Source organism: Formica exsecta, unplaced genomic scaffold (assembly GCF_003651465.1).
Source record: "Formica exsecta isolate Colony F162 unplaced genomic scaffold, ASM365146v1 scaffold395, whole genome shotgun sequence".
In the NCBI taxonomy this organism is placed as follows: domain Eukaryota; kingdom Metazoa; phylum Arthropoda; class Insecta; order Hymenoptera; family Formicidae; genus Formica; species Formica exsecta.
The window spans coordinates 923,087-946,044 of NW_021851188.1; the positions used below are offsets into that span (position 1 = coordinate 923,087).

Here is a 22,958-nt window from a genome sequence, read left to right on the forward strand (position 1 = left end):
GTGCTTAAATATATATATTTATATAAATCTAGAAATATATTTAAAAAATAAAATCCGTGTCACACAGAGAAGAGAAAGCTGAAATTTCTCTGATTCTAGTTGTATAATCGTAGAAGAATCGTTTCGCAAGCCACGTAATCCCTTCAAGATCTTTCGCGCAACCCTTTCACTGGCGGTTGAAGGTTAAATCGAACGAATCCGGAGGGTCATTCGACACCCCGGTAACGAAAGAGAAAAAAGACTCGTCCCTCGGGTCGTCGTCGTCCTCGACCGGGCTTTACCGAGTACGGACTATAGACTCTCCTTACTCTGTGGCGCGCGGCTCCTCTCTCTCCATACCTTCTACTCCCGTGGTGGAGGCCACATACCTTCTTAGGATGCAGTGTAGACCTGTCCATTGGCTGGCAGACACCGGTCGGTTTTCTTTTCGGTTCGAGACGACGCCGAAGTCCGATGAGACCGAGAGGGTAGAGAGACACGCTCGCGCCAACTCGTCCTTTTAGTTACTTGTCCGCAGGTGCGTCATGCGGATTCGACGCGGTTTCGCCGATACGTTTAAGTGAACATACACGCAGAGCAGTGCTCAGGAACATAGCACGTGCGGTGTCGTGACACGATGAGGTGATAAACTGTGTGCTGTGCCAGCACGCGGGATCTCGGAGCGATTTTGGAAGGTAAGTTCTAGGAGTTAATGAAGAAGCTAATAGAGATGGAATCTTTGGATACGTTGTCTTCAGTGGGCAGATGCTAATTGCCGAAAACGTTGATCCGGGTATTTACTTTCGGCTTGAAGAAACTGTTCAAATAATGAAGCCTGTGTTGACAATGACGGATCAGCGCTCGTTTTTGCAGCGTAGGTGTCAAAGAATGTTAAATGTCAATGTCGAAGATTCATTCATCCTGAAACAATATAAAAATTGTTGAGCTGGATTTGTTACTTTAAAAAAATTCTTATTGTTTTTACTATGTCAAAAAAAAAGGAAAATGTTTATTGTTCCTTGTATCAGAATTCTTTTCAGAATTCTCATCAGAAATCTTATCAAATCTTATCAAATCTTATCAAAATGATTTATATATGATTCCTCATTTCTCTTAAGTTTATTAGTCACACTCTGCATAATTATTACTATTTTTATTTGAATATTGAAAATTATTTTACAAATTTATTGCATAATAAAAAAAATGATATATGAGAAAAGAGAGAATTAATATCGGGCACTGGGTTTGAATATGATATAAATCGATGTTCATGCAAATCGAGGAATCGAGGTCGTCGATTGAGAATGTCGTCTCATTCCAACGACGTTTTCTTGGCGCAACGGTATTACCGTTTTTGTTCAGTATCCGTAGAACGGTGATACTACGACTAGATTAGAACATGTCAGGAATTATCAAGTTTTCACAATACTGCGTTTAATAAAACGATAACTCCAATCAATAGATTAAAAAGACTATTTTTTTATGTAACATTGTATCAATCATGCATCAAAATAACGCATATTGCATTAATTTATCGGTTATTGTATATTTTTGCATTAGCAAATTTTAATTTACGCTATGTTTGAATTTTTAAAACTTGATGGACGTATTGCAAAAATTTTTAATATATTGAAAAAGACAATTTAACAAAAAAGGTCTGCCGAAGCCAAGTAAATCTCGTCGAAATCCGGTCGTCTTTTGCGCCATTCCACGAGGAAACCAGTTCTAACCAGCGAGTTTGCGGCCTACTAAATTCTGATTTCAAGGGACCAATATCAAGTTTATGAAAAGCTGCGTAGACACGGATTTTTCGACTGCAATTTTTTTGCGCGTGAGCTGCGTGACTTGCAATTACAGAATAAATGATTTCCGGGGATTGTCGAAATAATAAAAAAAAAAGCAATATTTCATTTCCGCAAGTAATCGTATATTATATTAGCGAGAGATTTTTTATTTCTTGATGTGGATTAATATTTTACCGTAATTTTCGGAGTATTTTATAATAAATCAAAAGCTATAATTTATACTAGATATAAATCTTGAATGTTTAAAGAATTAAAAACATTTATGATAATATCTTTTGCTGAGAAGCATACTTGATGAAAGTGAAGACCTATAAGAAGATACGCGCGCGCACGCAGCAGGATATTCCTTTTCTTCGTCATTCATCCTGACATCACCTGGTCACGCGGTGTCAAGATTCCAAGTGCGTAACGTAACGGAGACCAGAGGAAGAGGGGTGTAACGGTTTTTTTCTTCCTCTCTCATTCCTTGCCTCTGCCTCTCTCTGTCTTTCCTGCTACTTGTCCTATTTTTTCTCTCTTTGTTTCTCTCTTCCCTGTTTCTTTAAAATGGATCTATTTAAATTCTATTACGTGCGTAATTTTGATTATAATTCCTGTGTTATTGTTCATATTTTCATGCGAACGAGAAACATGGGATAAATCAGATCCATTTTTTTGTGACTTGAAAAAAATAATGTAATTTAAAACTGTAAATTAAAATAATTAATAATTGCAATGTATTTACAATTGTGTGTGCTATTTGTTAACACATTCTCCTAAAAAACATCTTATTAAAAAAATTATTTAAATTATCGGAGAAAAGAAAAATTTTGCAGATAAAAAGATATTTATTCTACAAAAAAATGTGCATTTTAATGCGTCAGATGGATCTGCTAAAACTATTTCAAAGAAATGATTAATACGTTACACTTGTCATATCTCTATTCATGGAAGTCTGCTTCTTGTAGCTTATTAAAAACCAGAAGAAATTTCTCTGTGCTGAATAATCAACTTAGCATTAATAAAATAATTACTAATATTTTCGAGAAATATAAATTCTTCTGAAAAAAGTATAAAGAAAAATAAAGACATGTAGATAATTGTAAATGTATGACAAATTTGTTTGTCATAAAATTATAATTATAAAGCTATAAGAAGGCGTAATTAAATGTAATCACGATATCACGGCAATTTTTTTGCAACCGTTCATTTTTAAAAACTTTGTAATATGTGAATCGTACATTGGTTTCTACTTCGCTGCACCTTGCTACTTGCGGTCATAGAGCCATCATTCAATTATTTCATTTCCGCAAGTAATCGTATATTATATTAGCGAGAGATTTTTTATTTCTTGATGTGGATTAATATTTTACCGTAATTTTCGGAGTATTTTATAATAAATCAAAAGCTATAATTTATACTAGATATAAATCTTGAATGTTTAAAGAATTAAAAACATTTATGATAATATCTTTTGCTGAGAAGCATACTTGATGAAAGTGAAGACCTATAAGAAGATACGCGCGCGCACGCAGCAGGATATTCCTTTTCTTCGTCATTCATCCTGACATCACCTGGTCACGCGGTGTCAAGATTCCAAGTGCGTAACGTAACGGAGACCAGAGGAAGAGGGGTGTAACGGTTTTTTTCTTCCTCTCTCATTCCTTGCCTCTGGCTCTCTCTGTCTTTCCTGCTACTTGTCCTATTTTTTCTCTCTTTGTTTCTCTCTTCCCTGTTTCTTTAAAATGGATCTATTTAAATTCTATTACGTGCGTAATTTTGATTATAATTCCTGTGTTATTGTTCATATTTTCATGCGAACGAGAAACATGGGATAAATCAGATCCATTTTTTTGTGACTTGAAAAAAATAATGTAATTTAAAACTGTAAATTAAAATAATTAATAATTGCAATGTATTTACAATTGTGTGTGCTATTTGTTAACACATTCTCCTAAAAAACATCTTATTAAAAAAATTATTTAAATTATCGGAGAAAAGAAAAATTTTGCAGATAAAAAGATATTTATTCTACAAAAAAATGTGCATTTTAATGCGTCAGATGGATCTGCTAAAACTATTTCAAAGAAATGATTAATACGTTACACTTGTCATATCTCTATTCATGGAAGTCTGCTTCTTGTAGCTTATTAAAAACCAGAAGAAATTTCTCTGTGCTGAATAATCAACTTAGCATTAATAAAATGATTACTAATATTTTCGAGAAATATAAATTCTTCTGAAAAAAGTATAAAGAAAAATAAAGACATGTAGATAATTGTAAATGTATGACAAATTTGTTTGTCATAAAATTATAATTATAAAGCTATAAGAAGGCGTAATTAAATGTAATCACGATATCACGGCAATTTTTTGCGAGCGTTCATTTTTAAAAACTTTGTAATATGTGAATCGTACATTGGTTTCTACTTCGCTGCACCTTGCTACTTGCGGTCATAGAGCCATCATTCAATCTCTCGGTATCATTTTATACTTGACTGGCACTAACGGTCGTTTCTGTTTAAGGTTCTCTACGTGTCGTAATTCGCGATGTACACGCGGTTATCGCCGTCACGGAGTTTTCACACTTCTCAGCTTTACGAATTACTCCAAATACGATGTCGGAGAAATCGACATTTGCTTTGAAATAATGCATTAAATCTCATAACCATTGCACGTCATTCAAAGTCGCGATTACGAAATCTCGTGATCCTCAATTATGGATCAGTCGCATAAGAAATCTTGTTCGATTTGTTTGGTGGATAAGTCTATCTTGTCATTAACCTATATGGATTACTTCTTACATTCAGCAATTAAGACTAATTGCGTTATGCATAGGAATTATTCGGTTTTAGAATGGTAATTTCTGATTTCTACTTTCGTTACACGAACTAACTACTATTACCTGATTTTCAATTTTATTTACTTAATCCAGAGATTGCAATCTATCTAAGCACGATATGAAGCAACAATGATGAAAGCTAAATGCAATTATGACGTCATTGAACAAAGCTTAAATTATAAAGAGAAAATACTAGAAAATATTAGAAAAAATTTTTCAATCTAAAAAAGTATCCCGTCATTTAAAATAATTGTCAGATTTTAAATTCGATTATTAACATTTGCAGGTTTCTAGAAATTATACATATACATGCAATCATCGACACTATCATATCCGTTTAAAGCACTACTTTGTTCTATTATGGACTCGCTTCTACACGTTGCTTCGTAACATATTTTTGCTGCGGAAGGTTGCAACACGCGGTTCTTCTCGACCGGCGCATAAATAGGGATTTGCGTTCGAGAACTGCCTGTAGGATATATGAGGGGAAGAGAGCCAAGTGCTGGCAACCGTAAATTTCCTTCCTTTGGCTCAATTGATAATTACTTCTTCTGGAGACGATCCCTGACGGCGGCTGCAGCCGGCTGAACGCGGAAGTCGAGGTTCACTCTGCACGCACGAAGGCGTCGAGGAAATGCAGAGCCATTACCCCACGCTGTATGTCATTGTTGCTCTTGCCAGTGTCATTTCTTCCTGGTGCCTAATGACATCGTGACGCGTCTTATCTGCCTACGCGATATTAATGATAAAACGCGTCTCGCTCCGATGTTGTTTCTTCGCTGCGTGGGAGTATTAATTAATGGAACGAGTACAATTATCATAATCAAGAAAAGCGCTTACTTTATTAATCCTGAATTTGCAAATCTAGTTAGTAGTTTATGCATGTATTATTTTAAAGCTATTTAGAACATTGTTTTTAGATAATTATGTAAGAAATTATTATAAGTACGTAATAATTTTTGTTATTATATTTTTATATTTCTCGAAGTTAAAGCTTTTCTTTCCTAAGATAATGTTTCTATATATATTAATTTCCCTTTATAAAACAACACGCAAACATAATTTTCTTCGCGTTGCTTGGCTCTTCAGTCAGATTTCTTTGAGAAATAAAATACTGCTTTTCCCCTGTCCGGTATAAATATATGCAATTCGGTTTAGTCACATCGTCGTCGAGTCGTTTTCATATATAGACCGGGAACACGACGACTTTTGTGAATTCCTAAAATAGAATCTGATTTCTAACGGCGTTTCACTCGAATGTGAAAAAGACATTCTGACGCGTTGCATCGGCTCGGTTGCGATTGCAAAGATTGTCGGAAGTACATACCGGTCGCGGTTCGCCTGCACGCTGGACTTTTCTCTTTCGCAGAGCGACTAAAAAGAACGTAGTGGATAGTTGCATTTAAGCGGAGGCTGAAACACTTTGAAACTTGCATCCTACTCACGCGATTGCCATTTCCGATCCGTATACCCTCGTCTGTATGCGCATGTTGTAGCTTTTCGAGTAATAGTTCGACGAACCCCGATGCAACGATTTCACGGTGCGTCCAATAATTTCTGCTCGATAGCCATCTTATTATTTTAATTAAGATAGACATAATGCTTTTAATTTTATTTTTGTTATTTAAATAAAATAAAAAATAGAATAAAAATATGATTTTCTTGATGTTTCGATTTATATTTGAATAGTTAATTTAAATTCGATATCTATTTTATGATTTTCTTATGATTCTTTTATGTCCATTTTTAAAAAATTTTAATCATTTTTCTTTAATTTGTAAATTGATTTACACTCTACTTACGGATTGTTTTTTCCATTATCATATCAGAGCTATTAACTCTTCGATAAAGCACGAGTCTATTGCAGGTGACGATGTGGACGATTTTGCTGTTACTAATCTCCACGTGGTCTTCGTCATGGAGTCAGGTGATAAACAGGGCGCCCCATTTCGTCCAAGGTGGGGACATGGCGAGGTTGGCCGTGTCGGAGGGCACACCGCCTGGTGCTCCCGTCTATACCCTTCAGGGAGAGGATCCTGAAGAATCTAAATTGCATTACTCGATCAGCGGCGAGTACTTTACCGTGAACAGGGAGACCGGTGTCGTGATCCTGAGGAAAGCTTTGGATAGGGAAGCGCAAGATCTCATCGAAGTCATTATTAGTATAACAGGTAGAATGATAATCGATTACATGAATATGTAATCTGTTATATAATAATCGTCATTTTATATATGCATCTCTTTTTCTTTCCAATTTTGTATCAATATAAATAATCTTATAAAGCAACAAAATTAGTAAGATTTGTATAAATAATTTAAAAAAAAAATTAATAAGGTTTCAGGATCTTTTATGTTTTTTTGAATATATATGCAATTAAATAATTAGGGTAAAATTAGGGTAAACTTGTGCTCGTTTCAGATGAAGGTGTCGCTGGATCGGAACCCAACACGGTGTCTCTTCGTCGCGAAATAGCGGTGCTCGACGAAAACGATAATCCACCGGTATATCATGACCGTCCGTACGCGGCCAGAGTGCCGGAAAGCGCGCACGTGAGTGGCCTGTTGCTTCCTCCGAACACGATCATCATCACGGATCGAGATGGAGGTATCAATGCCGATGTTCACGTGCAGTGCGTCGCAGCATCGCGCGACGACGACGTTTGCGAAGTCTTCGACGTGTCTACAGAAAAGGTATAATAAATAAATAAATAAATATAATTAATTTTTACGAGAAAAGAATGTAAAAAACAAAATAAGTGAATTGTTAAGAAAATTAAATTATTTTAATAAAATTAAAGATAATCATATATATGTGTATTTAAATTTATATCTGTCTATTATATCTTTTTAGTTTGTTTGTAAAATAATTTTTTATTTCAAAAAGAAAAATTAATCGAATGTACCGGTGTATTGAATATTATTGCAATGGCTTCTTTCAGCTCGCCGAGGGGAAATACGACGTGCAGATCACGCTAGCAAAACCGTTAGATTATGAGAGGAGGAACTCGTACTTGATTAATCTACTGGCTGTCGACGGAGCTAGCGATCCATCAAAAAGATTGCAGGCTAGAGCGACCGTTGCCGTTGACGTTCTCGACGTTCAGGTAAGTAGGTCTCGATCGTCACTGAAATAGCCGGTACATAATTGGCTATGGTCTTACATTGAATAATAACATCGTTTGCGATAAAATTAGCAGAGAATCATCAACTAGTTATTCAATTTCTGCCTGTCAGCATGAATATTGTCAAGTGGAGATTTAGGTCACACCTCGCGAGTAACGTTTAGAGCTTATTTGCGCTAAAGTAACGTGTGTCTCTCAGTTTTATTTCTGTGTCACATTCTTCGCGCTATTGGATATATTTAATGTTTCAATCTTATTGACCTGCTTTTTATTAATTCTTAAATTAAAAAAAAAATATGTTAAATTCAATTTATAGATGTATAAGAAAAATAAATAAAGTTTAATTGATTATTAAATAGTATAAAATAAAACTGCGAGACTAATTATTTCAGCGATTTCATGTCAATTTCCACGATATAATAATGATGCTAAATTGACAGATGCTGCCAGATTTATAGAAACAAAATTTTCTCTTTGAAGCGTTATTATTATTCTTACTTATTCGGCAAAATTTGTCGCGCAGGATCAGCCACCCGTTTTCCTGAATGCGCCTTATAGCGCGGCGCTTCCGGAGAACACCCCAGCTAGTCACACGGTTCTGATAGTGCGAGCTCGCGACGGCGACACGGGCCAATCTAGGAATTTGCTATTAACGTTGGAAGACGAGAATGCGGGCCACTTTGATCTCGAGATGTCCCGCGACGGTGATGTAACCGTCGGCAAGCTGGTGACGACCAACGTGTCTCTCGATCGTGAGGATCCCAGGATCTTGCAAAATGGTGGTATTTACACTTTCCAAGTCAGGGCTACCGAGCTAATCAACAACGAGATACCGGCTGACACTGCGACGTCGATCGTCACGATTGTTGTCACGGACGTAGACGACCTCGTGCCCGTTTTCAATGAGGATTACTTCAGCATCAAGATCTCCGAAGACATCGGAAAGGACACTCCTCTACCAGGTCATTAAGTTGCCTAAAAATCGTGTCGGTCTAATTAGTTATAACGTCAAATGCTTGAAAAGAATTTTCAATCTTTTTATGATATTTTTTCATTATCAATTTGTTATTTTTTTCATTTATCGTTTGTAAGACAGACAAATTTAACGAAAATAAGATTTGAGATCTTTAATCTCCGTCTTTCTATCTTTCTTCCTTCTACAATTCAAGAAGATCTTTTGTTTGACAACATCGTGATTAAGCAGGTTTGAATATGATCGTGAGTGACGGCGACGTGGGCGACAATGCGAAGTATTTCCTAGCATTGCGAGATGTACCGAGGTATTCTGGAATCAGCAAAGCATTCACTGTCAGCCCCGAAGAAGCTCAGGGTCGAGTACCGGTAGTGATCAAGGCTAAGGACGTCAACGTTCTCGACTACGATGTTGACGACCCCACAAAAAGGGAACTCGAGTTTGACGTCGTCGCGACTGTAGCGAGCGAAGTGGTCAGCACAATTTTATTTGCGATTTTTACAATTAAAACTTTTTTATATGACGTAGAATATATTTAATAAATTAGTAATTAATATAAAAAAAGTTATTAAAAAATAATTTTTAAATAAATATTATTTTTTCATTTTAACTGAAAATAATTAAGACTGTTATTTCGTGCAAAATATTTCGCCGATCATTTTGTTGAATACGTTTTATACTGCAGGTGGCAACTTCCAGGGTGCACATCCAGCTCTTAGACGCCAACGATCACAGCCCCGAGTTCTCTCAATCGGTCTACAAACTGTTAGTCTCGGAAGACGCAGAACCAGGAACCCGTTTCGGTGACGTTTACGCGAAGGATTACGATAGCAGTTCCTTCGGCGAGTTAACGTACACCCTGCGAGGTTTCGGCACGGACAAGTTCAGGACCGACCCGCAGGCGGGCGGGATATTTGTGGCAAAAAAATTAGATTACGAGGCGCAAAAATCTTATTCTTTGACGATGGAGGCGAAAGACGGCGGCGGTCGAGTATCCGCCGTCAATATCCTCATCGAGCTCGACGATGTTAACGACAACAAGCCGATGTTCGAGCAGGCGGAATATTCCAGGACGGTTCGCGAGGATGCTACTAGTTTCGATCCACAAATGTTTGTCCGAGCAACCGATATCGATGGGCCGATGCAGGGTAATGGAAGAATTTTATACTCGATCAGCAGGCACAATAGTATGACAGACGACATCTTCAAGGTTCGTTATCGAAGCGTCTTTTATCAGAAATCAATTTATATATTTATAAATTTATTTTATATTTAAAGCATTTAATAATAAAATTCTTCGTTCAAAATAATATTTAATATTAAGTGTGATTGTTAAACTTCATAATATAATAAAATATTATTTTGAATTTTTTTCTCCTTAAATGTTTATATTTTTTAACATGTTACAGATTAATTCAGACACGGGTGAAGTGACTATATCGAAACCGGTTCGTTCCGGTGACACTGAAAGAGGCATTTACGAATTAATAATACAAGCAACGGATGTCGGAGCACCACCGTTGCATTCCGAGGCAAAGCTATTCGTTCGCGTTGGTGTTCCCGGGAATCAGAAACCCATTTTCCGAGGAAACTACAAGTCAAACCTACCAGGTCCTAGCACTTACCGTGCGAGACTCTTGGAAAACGCGTCTCCCGGAACGGAAGTCATTCGGGTAGTTGCGAATGATCCCGATGGAAGAGACAACCTGTTGCAATATTACATCGCGTCCGGTTCTAAAGATAATTTTGTCATCGATTCTAGGTATGATATAAATTTGATTGGATAATCCAAGTATTACATAATGCTTATTTAATTTTTTTTTTTTGCATTTTTTCCGCTATATTTTAATTCGCAAGATTCAAGAAAATACAAGATGAAAATTCATATAAATAGCTAACAAAATTTTTACTGGCTACAGTTCTGGCATTATAACTGTGTCACCTGACGCTCGTTTGGATTTGGAGACCGGTGGTGAAAAATACGAGGTCATCGTATACGCTGTTGATTCTGGTACACCTGTCAAGGAAACTGCCACTACTACAGTGACAGTGAACATTATAGATGTGAATAATAAACCACCGATATTCAACGAATCGACATATCTGGTTTACGTTTCGGAACGTGCAAGTATCGGTAAGTTATTAATAACTAACATTTTTTAAACTTTTATTATTATTTATTTATTTAATAATAGCCGTCATAAATATCTAAGTCCTCATTAAAATTGAGACTGGAGATCTTGAAACATTTTGTATTTAATTATTATAATATATGAGTTTTTAAAAATTATTATTTACGTCAAGGAATAGATTATAAGATTACACATTAAATTAATTAATTTGAAATACTGATATTTTATATATCTGTTGCTTATGGCTGTTCTGTTGTATCATAAAAAAATGTTTACATGCAGGTGAGCCCGTGCTAAAGGTAGTGGCTACTGATCTCGACACAGATGCGAATTTGGAGTATTCTCTAATAGAACCGATAAGAGCTGTCGATAAGACCGGCGTGGCCTTGAAGAGCACAATTTCTTACGATTACAAAACGGCATTTCGTATAAATTCCACCACCGGTTTAATAACCGTTAACCGGATGTTGGATTATCAAGTGGCTGCTGTTGTAATTTTAACGGTGCAGGCACGGGATTTAAACGCCGTCGTTAATAAAGACGAACAAGATGCAAAGGTGGAAGTGACCATTTACATTCAAGCTTACAGCGACGATAATCCGACGTTTACGAATTCTGGATGGTCGCCGAATAATCCGACGATAAAGATCACGGTTCCGGAGGAACAACCCTTGGGTACGACACTGTTAATGTTATCAGCAAAAGAGCCGGCGACCGGATATCCGGTTCAGAGGTTCGAATTGGTAAGAGAAGACGATGACGAAGGTTACGTTAATGTTGGCGTTCAGAGTGGCAATGTTGTACTGAGCAAGAGGCTGGATTACGAAGCATTAAACCAGAAGGTGAGAAATATTATAATTTAGACAATATTAATTATTTTACTAAATAGAGAAACTATAAAAATCAGAAATATTTTGCAATACAAAATTCTGAAAATTGAAATAAATTACCAATAATTAAAATTAAAATTTTGATCTTGTTTCCAGTCTATTCGCTTCAAAGTGCGAGCACTCGCTAGAGACTACGATATAACGCGAAAGATGTCGGAGGCCAACGTGATCGTCGAGATCCACGATACTAACGACAACAATCCAGTTTTCAGTCAGAAGGATTATAAAATTTCTGTATTGGAATCGGCAAAGCCTTCAAAAATCGTGCTGAATGTAAAAGCGACGGATTCAGATAGCTCTAACACCGAGCAGGAAATTCAAAGAGGATACGGTGAAGTCAGATACTCCTTGACGGGTGAAAATGCTAATCTTTTCGAGATGGATCCCATAACGGGTAATATCCAGGTAAAAATCTTTAATAATTATCTAATTTAAATTCTATAACATAAAATATCAAAGAGCAATATCCGAAAATATTCAAAAGATATTCTATTTATTGAAAAATATTCTAATCTAAAAATTAGCGTCTAAGATTTAAAAAAACTAAAACATATCTAAAAGGCACCTTAATTTGTTAGATATCTCTTAGATGATTTTTGTGTTTCGCGTTACCGGAATAACAAACAAAAGGAATAATTTATAGATCGCCGTGAACACGACCCTCGACAGAGAAAGACAATCGGTATTGCGTTTTTACGTCGTGGCTTCGGACATGCCGCAAGGAGGAGCCGAGCAACGAAGCAGTCGAGCTTTAGTAACAATCGATGTTCTCGATGTGAATGATAACGCTCCTAGCTTCGAACAGGAATCGTACACCGCGGTGATACCGGAAAACGCACCGGTAAAAATCAGCGTAGTGAACATCACGGCTACCGACCCGGATGAAGGCGAAGGCGGCATGATTTATTTCGAGATTATCGACGAAGGTGAAGCCAATGGTAAGATTAAATAAAAAAACGGGCGATGCTAATTTAAAAAACACAATTCCCAAAATATATAAACAGATAAAATATGTATGATTAGGAAATAAAGCTATTTGAATAGTTTTTTTCGAGAAACTCATACAATATAAAAAAGAAAATTAATTGTAAAATAATCTTTCTGTGCATAAGAAATATTAAATACAATATATTAATATCTCTTATACATAAAAAAAAAATATAAAGCAAGATTTTTATAATTTGAAAAGAGATAAGACAGTTTCGGAATAATTCAAAATATTCATTATGAATTGCGCTGATCGTTTCCAGGACTATTCAAGATAAATCACACGACCGGCGAGATTTACTCGGCGCGAGCATTGACAGGCAAAGGAAGAACCGAACCGTACAATATGCGAGTGCGAGCGCAGGATGGCGGAGATCCGGCTCTGTACTCGGACGTGAATCTCATCCTGTATATCGGCGATGTAGTGAGCAACGACGGCGTGCCATTGTTTATCCGGCCGACGTTAGAAGAGATAGCCTACATCGCGGAAAACTCCACGATCGGCAGTCCGGTTTTCCAAGTGGTAGCGTCCGATCCCGACGATCCGAATCTGCCGAACGGCAGGATCACCTTCCGCTTCTTGGAAGACGGCAATTTCGGCAAAGACGCGAGCGCCTTTAAAATCAACAGCGACACCGGATTGATCAGCACACGGAAGCTGCTCGATCGAGAGACCAAGGACAGCTACACATTGATCCTGGTCGCTCAAGATCTCGGCGAGCCACCGCAGCAAGCGACCAGGGTGCTGCAGGTAATCGTGAACGACATCGACGATCATAAGCCGCACTTCAAGCGCAACCTTGACAGTCCGCCGATCGAGTTGAGCGTTCCGGAAGAGATGCCGGTGGGTACCAAGGTTGGCGTGATCGAGGCGATCGACGAAGACATTGGTGAAAACGGGATGGTCGATTACGAGATCGTGTATGGGAACGAGGCGAGACTCTTCGTGGTGGAGCGGCTGGAGAATAACTCCGCCGTTATCAAATCGAACGGTCGTCTCGATCGAGAAACCGCTGAGTTTCATCTACTGACCGTTAAATGTTTCAAGTACTCTTCCAAGAAGTCAGACGTGGTGCCGAAACCATACAACAGACAGGATCCTTCGGAGAGACAGGTTCTTGTCAGAGTACTGGACGTCGATGATAATAAGCCGCGTTTCAAGAAAGACAACGTGACCTTGGGAGTTCGCTTGAATGTACCCATCGACACGAGTCTGATCACTCTGGAAGCCTATGACGCTGATTCCGGTGCGTTGCCCGTTACCTATAACATGAGCAAGGTCTCCTTCACGTCCCTGGTCGATCCCGCTATGTCGCAGAAAGAGATTCCGTCGCAGTTATCCTTAAACGCGCGCACCGGCGAACTCAGGACGACAGGATCTATGGCGGGATACGCAGACGGCTTCATGGAGATGATTGTGTCAGCCAACAATTCGGTGATGCCAGAACGTGAGACCAACATCACCGTGCGAATCTTTTTGCTGCGCGACCGCGACATGTTGAAGTTCGTGTTCTCGAAGCCGCCGGTCGAGGTCAGGAAAACGCTCGAGGACTTTGAGAGAGCGGTCCAGCAAGCTCTTTCGCTACCTATCAGCGTCAACGTCTACGATACGCAGTTTTACTCGAAAGACGACAACTCCCTGGACTTCTCGTCGACCAGCTCATGCTTTCAGATGGTCGGCAAGGAGTCTTATGACCTGGACGAGATGCGGGCGTTGCTGACCGATCCAAAGAATCAAGAATTAAAAAAGGTATACAAGGCTTATCACGTGGAAAAGGTACATCATTGCGCCGCTGTAGTGGCACGAGCCGATGCCTCTATGACGCAGATATGGGTCCTGGCAATTGCAGTCCTCGTCGGAATTGCGACCATAATCTCAAGCTGCACGTTATGCTGCATGCATTCGAAGTAAGTGTTAACGATAAAAAAATTTTAAGTTATTAATAATAAAATTTATATATAATCACAGCAAGTCTCTAAACTAAAGCTACGTAAAATTTATTTATTTTTTGACAATAACGCATTTTGCTTTTATCGCTATTTTATCGATTTTTGATAAATTTGATTTTCTGTAACATTGCAATAACATGTTAACGCTATATGTATGTAAATAAATATAATAACGAAGCTCTAAATAGGTCAAAGTCGATGATAAAAAGGCTAATAAGAGGCAGACGCGTAATGTAGACGCAAATAAAATTTAATGAAATCCTAGTTAATTATAGGCATTGATTTATTATACGTTTCGATCCACTTCGGACCATCTTCAGTAAGTTATTACAAAAGTTTTAAAAAACTTTCGTAATAATTTACTGAAGATAGTCCGAAGTGGAAACGTATAATAAATCAACGCCTATAATTAACTAGGATTTTATTAAATTTTATTTGCACTTTCATTACGCGTCTGACTCTTATCAGGCTTTTTATATCATTATATATATGTATGTATTGGCAGTGTAATATTTATAACATAGAGAAGCTATATAACATTTCTCTTAAATTTTATATCAAGTAATAATTTATCTTTATTTCTTTATTACTTAATATTCTCTGACATTCCAGAATAATTTATCGTCGGTTGAAATATACTTGGTGGTAAACACGTTAAGGTCGCCTACACACTATCTTTTGTTACACACTTTAACGCAGTTTAGAAAGGAGGTCGCGGAACAAAAATGTCGCAATTCGTGTTTCTCTTTCAGGTATAAGCGGCAAGTAAAACACGCACGTTTGCGCGATCAGCCGCGACCGCCTCTCAGTTACGTGTCTTCCGGGCCTGCCATGGTCAGTGCTGGGTCTCACACGACTTTGGGCCAGGGTACCATGGTCACGCTGGGCCCACACGAGGGCCCGTATGAATGGGGCGCCGACACAACGCTATATCATCCGAGCACGCTGGGTTCAAGAACATGAGGGATTCAGAGAGATTTAAATTACATCGACTTTTTCTTAGGCAAACATTTTTTTAATTGGCTGTTAGTAAATTGTTTATTATTTAAACAATCAAGTTTTATATGCAAGAAACGAAATACTCGCAATAGAAAATTATTTTATAATTAATTCAATAATCAAAATTTTCCTTTGTCGAATTTTTGTAGAAATATTAATTCGGATACTCTTATTAAAATATTTAAAATAAACAAGAGATGTCTGTGAAATTGTCGCTAAGAAAAAATCGATTAAAAATTTTCTTAAAAGTGGTGGTTCCTAAACTTTTTCGTGATGCAACGTGTATATGATCATAGTGGCTTTTTCGAGATGACGATGATGTGTTCGATGAAAAATGCATTGAAAGATAAAAAACTGTTAAAACAATATATAAATTACAAACTTGCAATTAAAAACCACTAGTTGAATAAACTATTGAACAAGCAAATAAATTGATGGTGCTATATTTGTAATGTAAAAAGTGAATGCGACACAAGATGCATGTAACAAAGTATATGATTTGTAAAATGTGACAATATTATTTTTGTAAGTAATTATAAGTAAAACTACTAACCCCGCGAGATTGTATATTTCATACTCAAGCGTTATACTTGTGGTGTTAAAAAACCGCGAGCGTTCTCTCTCTGTTGTAATATAATATCATATTTAAAATAAAATAAAATTGTACATTTTATCATATTTATAATTGACAATATATGCATTTTTATAAGTTTGTATAATTTAATTTTAATTTTTTCTACGATTCTGCGTTTTAACATTTGATGAAAGAATACATATCTACTTATATATATCTACAATTATGACAAATAATATATAAATATGTCATATTTTCTTTTAATTACATACTTAATATATTGATCTTTTAAAATAAACATATATGTCAGATTAATCATCTCAAATCGATTAAAACTTCTTGAAGATTTGCCATAATGTAATTCATGCAAAATATCTTTTTTTATTATTTCGTATTACAACTAAAGTTTTCCAGTTGTTCTAGCAATTTTGTACTCATAAATATAAATCATATATTCAGGATTGCATAATCTATGAAGTAATCTTTTGGAAGCAACAAATATCTCTCGATCGTCCTTGCTAAAAATTATTAGAGATTTGATCTCGGAATGCCTTTAACGAAAATGTCAAGGCAAAGAAGCAGTTCGGATTCGAGCGGATTATAAACATGGTATTAAAATTTTTGTCCGGTTACGTGATAGTACATTGACATCATTTTTTTCTCCATGAATGTTCAATAAAATAGAGATAAATTCTTGTTTCTGTAATTTATGAAAGTTTGTCGATTATTTATTGAATCTAGTCAAAATGTTCATTCTGACTTATAAGTGCTTGCTTGTAAATATAAATAGCTTCATTATAAGTTTATAACTTTTTGTTCTTTCTGGCGTCTGTGAAATATTGTCTAAATTAATAATATAGAACATATAACATTTACACAAAGTTTTGAAATAAATACCGATAAAAATAATTAAGATTAAAAATACAGAAATATATATTTCATCAAATAAGATACGAGAACAATTGCATTATATATAAAAATATTTTTTATGATCCAAATGAAACAGAATAATGTAAAATATCTTTCGTTTTTTTCTGTGACATCAGAATAGAACATTAAAGTATCAAAGAATATTTGATAAAACATTTCAACTCTCAATTTTCTCAATTCTCAGCTACACTTTCAATTCAATCCCAAGGTAAAAAATCGTGAAACATTAAAATTCTTTGGTAGTATCGATATCTTTTGAAAGATCGATGCTTTTGTCTTCGTTGGCCTTCGAGCTGTCAATTACCGTTGCATTATCGCAATTCGCAAAATTCTTCTCCGTACTCATTATCATTTTCTGTGCGTTTATTTCATATTTCTCCGTGCTGGCATAATCCTCATCTAGACTTAATTTATGATTGGAAAGTACGGTAGTATCCCCAACAATACTATCATCGTTATCCAGATCTGAATAGATTTCTGAATCGTTATTTAACATAAGTTCTCCGTTCTTTTCACGCTTAGAATCCTCCAGATTCATTTCGTGGTATCGCGTTATCGGCGTACTAGTCGTTTCTGAGTTTTGATTTTTCTCGAACTTCGATTCCTCGATCGCGGAATGATCGGTCAAATGTTTGGCAATCGATTCCAAGGGAGACATTAGCTTCTTCGCGAATTGCTGCCGCTCCTGAGTTCCCATTAATTCTGATCGATGAATGATATCGTGTCTAAAAATTAAATTCGCAATAATTGTGCATCTTCTCTCTTTAATTTTTCTACGCTAAATATAAGGATAGAAAATACACAAAGCGATTATTAATTTATGACTATCATTGACACGAGACAAATTAAAAATATCGATTTTTCAAAGCGAACTCAATTGACAAGCGAAATGAAAATCGGAAAGAAAATTAAAATCGTTAAGAATCTATACCTGTTGAGTTTACTCTTCTTTCGAGGATACAGATTCAGATGAAATATCATTTGCTGCTTTTCCTCTTCTTCTGATAAAGTCGTAGGGCTGGGTATAGCTATAAGAGGGATCGGTTGCGCGGACGATGCGTGAAATTTCGGCACACGATTAAACTGAAGAGGTCTCCTAGAATCGTAATCATCCGTAGATTCTTGCGGTCTCGGCCACGATGTCTTCTTATTCTGCTCCATGATATCAGTGATGGGATAAATGTCGAGCATCACACTGAACGGCTTTGGTTTTCGGCTCTTCGCGAAAGTGTTCGTCGAGTAGGAACCGAGACTTTCGTACTGCGGTTCCGTCATGATCGGTTTGTTGTAACTGAACATAGGTCGAGAGTATAAAGAATCGTAGTAAGGGCTGTAACGATGTACTCCGATCGGTGAGAATCTAAAAGAGAATCATTCGATTATAATATAAGTTCGATAAATTGACTTTTTATATTAATTAATAATTAATCTAATAATTTTTTCATTTTTTAGAAAATGTATTTATGATATTTTATATAATAATTTATAATATACACAACAATACACTGCTATTATAATTAAATTTATATAATAAATATATAATAATATTATATATTTATATAATATTTTAATTATATATATCAAAATTTTTTTTATATTATAAGCCAAAAGATAAATGATTTAATGATTAATTTCTAATAATTTTAACCATCTCTCTCTTTGCGTATTATATTATAATATATTAATTTTAAACACAAATACCTCACGTTAGATGTGGCTAAGAGATTAACGTCCGCCGGGTGTTTCGGTTTGTATTGATAAAATGGGTCGTTATGGTGCTGCGATTTGATCGAATAAGATGGCATCTCTTCAATTTCGGATTTATCGTTATTGGACATCATTTCCCCCATAGCAGGGATCAGATCGTATTTTTTCGGATTCACATATACGCCGGTGAATTTGATGCCGCGATTCGGCATCTCGGCGTTGTTCGTCAGGTACTTGATGATGTCCTGTATGTTCCTGGACGAATGCGGATATCGGTATTGCGTCAACTGCGGATATCTTGGACGTTTGAATGATGTCGGATGCGGCGTCTTGAATTCCCAGTGAAACGGTATCGGTTGAGTCTCATCCGTATTCATGTCCTCGTCCAAATCTGGATGTTTATATCTAGCGAAATGATAAGGAGCCATCATCTCACTCTAACCGAAAAAGATTATCTGAGATGTTATATAAAATCTCGCGATACTATTAAGTTCCTTTTACACATGATACGTGATGAAATACAAACGCGATATAAATGGCATTATTAATTATGCATTAACTATGCAGTTTAAAATAAGTGATTTATCTCGCGCAATTACGTAATGTTACCTAATGTATAGAAAATATTCTTCGCAATGAGAAAGGATGTCGATAGCGTATCGGAGATTATCATTTTCAATAATATTGATGAAAGAAGAGATACGTCAATGAACGTATGCGCGAGATATGTTAATTTTTCAAATGTCATAACATCGCGCTAAATTGGCTTTCATCATTCATCGATCGCCGTTTAAATCAGAAATATCTTCGGCTCTTGATATTTGTTTCTTTTGACAAACAATGATCGGAGAAATCGAATGTGCTATTTAAGATAATCAGGTGTCGATCATATAATGTGTCGTTTACCTTTGTCTCACTCGATAAACGATCGCATGGTTGTCGAACAATTGTTTGGCCTCGGCTTCCTCGTTTCCCCTGGCATCTTCAACAGACTTCAACACTCTCTTCCGGTGCTTAAAGTTATGCAGATTTTGCGCTCTCATCTCCGGCTCACCCATAGTCTCGTCTATCATTACATCACTCGTTGCATTTCTTTGCATGAAATCATCATACTTCTCATCATCCGAACGATCTTCCATATAAAGAGTGTCCATTTGACGAACCATAGCTTCGGACAGGATCGTGGAATTCGCAGACTTTTTCATAAAATTAGGTGACTTTTTGAGAGCATTTTGTAGTATATATATATGCTTCGTTTCTTGATTGATTTTACTGTGTCCCGATGTGGCAGACGTAAAATCGTACATAAATATCGCCACCTACGGTGGTATTAAAAATAATTTAAGTCGAATTACTTGTACGTAACATTTACAACACTTGATAATAAATAGCAAATTATAAAACTTATCAAAAAAAAATTCTTAAATACAATATTTAATAATAGATAATGAGAATATGTTAATAAAATCAAAATTGTGACTTTTTTATAATATTGGAAAAATATTATAGAGAAAATTGAGTAAACATTTTATAAATTTTCTATGATACTTTAGTGAACCAGGAATTGACATTGAGCTACTTTCTAACGAGAGTGCCGTACAATGCCAGCTCTTATTAATGAAAGCACGATATCTACTTCGATTTAATCAAGGAAAATGAGGGAGCATAAATAGCGATGAATCGGGAGATTGTAAGTAACAATTAATAGATTCGCGAGCGTAGTTTATCGAGCTTCTGAAGCAATAAATAGTAATTAACCGTCTTCCAAAGTAGCGGATGCTACTATTAATCCGTACGCGAAACATAGTTAACGCTCTATATGCGAAGCACGCAGAAATTCTTGTTCGCTTGGCTCGCCATGCATGTAAGGGATACTCCAAGATTCGCGGTGAAATTACAATTCCACACACGCCTCCGACATTAATCACCGGAGAAAACGTGCGAAATGTAATTATGTCTATTGTTTCTGACGAGTGTGGAAGAAACCAACGAAAAACTCCACTCCGTTTAATTATCATGTCTCTCTGACGCTTACAACGAAATCGTGCGAAACAGGATGCATCATTTTGAGGACATTTTGTCGTGCAAGGTCATTGTTCGTGTACGAACATAAAAATGTATAAGAAAATGTTTAATCATAAGACGTGCACAAAGATAATAATGTTAGGTATTGCATTATTTATTCAAGTAAAATTCATATTTTATATTTTTAATTTTGGAAGTCTAATGAGACTTTAGCAAGTTATTTATAACACGGTATCAATAGTTCTTCATCGCGTAGGATCATTGTCATTGATTTGTCATGATAAGTATGATTGTACAGTACATATCCATGTTCACGTTATGAGAAATAAAAAATATCTATTGTTAAAATATATAAGAAGATATCTAGCTAAGTACTCGTCACTTTCAAACTATTCGTTGTGAGATTATTATGACGTTTATATACCTATATATAATTATTGACAGAATTGACTACTGAAAATTTAAACTTGTATAACATATAATTATATAATAAAATTAGTACAATTATATAAATTAGAAATTTAAAATAACGCTAATTTGATTTTTATTATAAATAGAAAAAAATAATCACAATAAAATTATAAAAATGTTAAAAAATAATAAGCTAATTTATGCGTTTTCTATTCTTGTTAATTTTTTCCCCTACTTTCTCGAATATTTGCGATTAGATTTATCGTACAAACTAAATTAAGTAACTTAATTCTTGATAATATTAATTAATGGCACACTTTGAAATATGAATAAATAATATTAGCATAATATTAATAGTTTATATGCTCTTTCTTATGTTTCTTGCGCTCTCTCTAAAATATTTCTTAACGACAAGATAAATAATATTAATTAATGATATTTGTAATTCGGTTCTCTCGATTACTCACCAGTATTACTGTTACCACTACCATAACTCCAATCGCAAATTTCCTCGCGATTAGGCCGTAACGGTTCCTGTTGTATCGATCACTGCGATCAGAATAGAGCCCTAGCTCGGACGTACTTATGGCGGATCTCCTGCTGGTTTCAAGCATCGCCTTCTGAGAGGTCTGGCGACTGGTGTCCTTTACGATTACACATTGACGATACTGGGTATCCTTAACTAAGCCAGCTTACCGTTGACATGCTCGACGAGCCTCGCTGAGATCCGTCGATCCGTTTCACCTCGTTATTATCATTGAATATGATCGCGAATGATCGATGAGCGTTCTTTGGTAATAATTATTTTGACAAACAAAAAGAGGCTTACTCTTAGCTTGATGGTTGTCTATATATGAAGCACGTAAGTGGAGTTGCTGTCTCGGTGTTTCCCACGCAACTAACGACCGTGCATTTCTCGGCTCGCAGTTTTCATTAGATTCCATCAGCAGCGTGGAGATTTCCTTTGTTCGTGGGGGAGGCTTGTTACGGTAAGTAAAAGGTAGGTGGTTATGGGCTACTTATTTCGAAGTCAGACTCGAGTGCTAAGACATTGCACGACACGCGGGGAACATCTCTCACCGTTCCGGTGCTTGACCCGCTAAATACGCTTCTAAAACTCTAGTTTCGTTCGCTTGTATGTCAAACCAACACTGCGATTTCTTGTTCGTGACGTGCACTTTGTCACATCAAGTGCCTACACGTATCAAGATTAATAGAAAGCTGTTTAAAGAAAGGGATGTGAGATAACATGTGGAATTATACAGAGCCGGTTATAGAGAAATCTACTGTTAAATATTGTAAGCTATATAAATAAAAATTAATATTAATAATTGTTATAATTGTTTCTTCATAGTCCTGATTTATTAAAATATTATATCTTGTAAAGAATATAAGAACTTGTATGTGTGTTTGTTATATATACATATTTAGAATACAAATATATTTCAAATTAATAAAATATGTTTTAAAAAATACACAGAGGATATGTTATATATTAATTTTTTAAATGTATTTAAGAAATAAAATATAATTGCAATATTTAAAAAAATGTTTATTATTATGAGAGACTGCTTCTAATTATGAAGTGCGAATAGTTTCCACTAATTAAAGCAATTAAATCAATCCTGTATATAAACACGTTTTAATATATTA

General features: G+C 35.9%; 2 protein-coding genes across 4 annotated transcripts; one reads left to right on the forward strand and one right to left on the reverse strand.

Annotated features, from left to right (window-relative positions):
• Positions 1-259: 259 nt before the first annotated feature.
• Positions 260-16,340, forward strand: LOC115239821 (cadherin EGF LAG seven-pass G-type receptor 2). Of its 3 annotated transcripts, XM_029814594.1 has the most exons (15): positions 260-674; positions 5,015-5,262; positions 6,473-6,776; positions 7,025-7,296; positions 7,545-7,709; positions 8,251-8,689; positions 8,932-9,173; positions 9,386-9,910; positions 10,110-10,462; positions 10,620-10,834; positions 11,115-11,674; positions 11,819-12,127; positions 12,366-12,660; positions 12,973-14,617; positions 15,412-16,340. In XM_029814594.1, the coding sequence occupies exons 3-15, from the start codon at positions 6,479-6,481 to the stop codon at positions 15,620-15,622; spliced, it is 5,529 nt and encodes a 1,842-aa protein (XP_029670454.1). In that variant the 5' UTR covers positions 260-674; positions 5,015-5,262; positions 6,473-6,478; the 3' UTR covers positions 15,623-16,340. The 3 variants fall into 3 exon arrangements, with proteins under 3 accessions (XP_029670454.1, XP_029670453.1, XP_029670452.1); XM_029814593.1 differs by lacking the exon at positions 5,015-5,262; XM_029814592.1 differs by lacking the exons at positions 260-674; positions 5,015-5,262 and adding an exon at positions 5,356-5,472.
• Positions 16,341-16,519: 179 nt separating this feature from the next.
• LOC115239822 lies at positions 16,520-22,010 on the reverse strand. The gene is made up of 6 exons (XM_029814595.1): positions 22,002-22,010; positions 21,773-21,949; positions 19,776-20,188; positions 18,864-19,274; positions 18,094-18,522; positions 16,520-17,887 (listed from the first exon to the last, which is right to left on the reverse strand). The coding sequence occupies exons 1-6, from the start codon at positions 22,008-22,010 to the stop codon at positions 17,389-17,391; spliced, it is 1,938 nt and encodes a 645-aa protein (XP_029670455.1). The 3' UTR covers positions 16,520-17,388.
• Between the last annotated feature and the right edge of the window lie 948 nt (positions 22,011-22,958).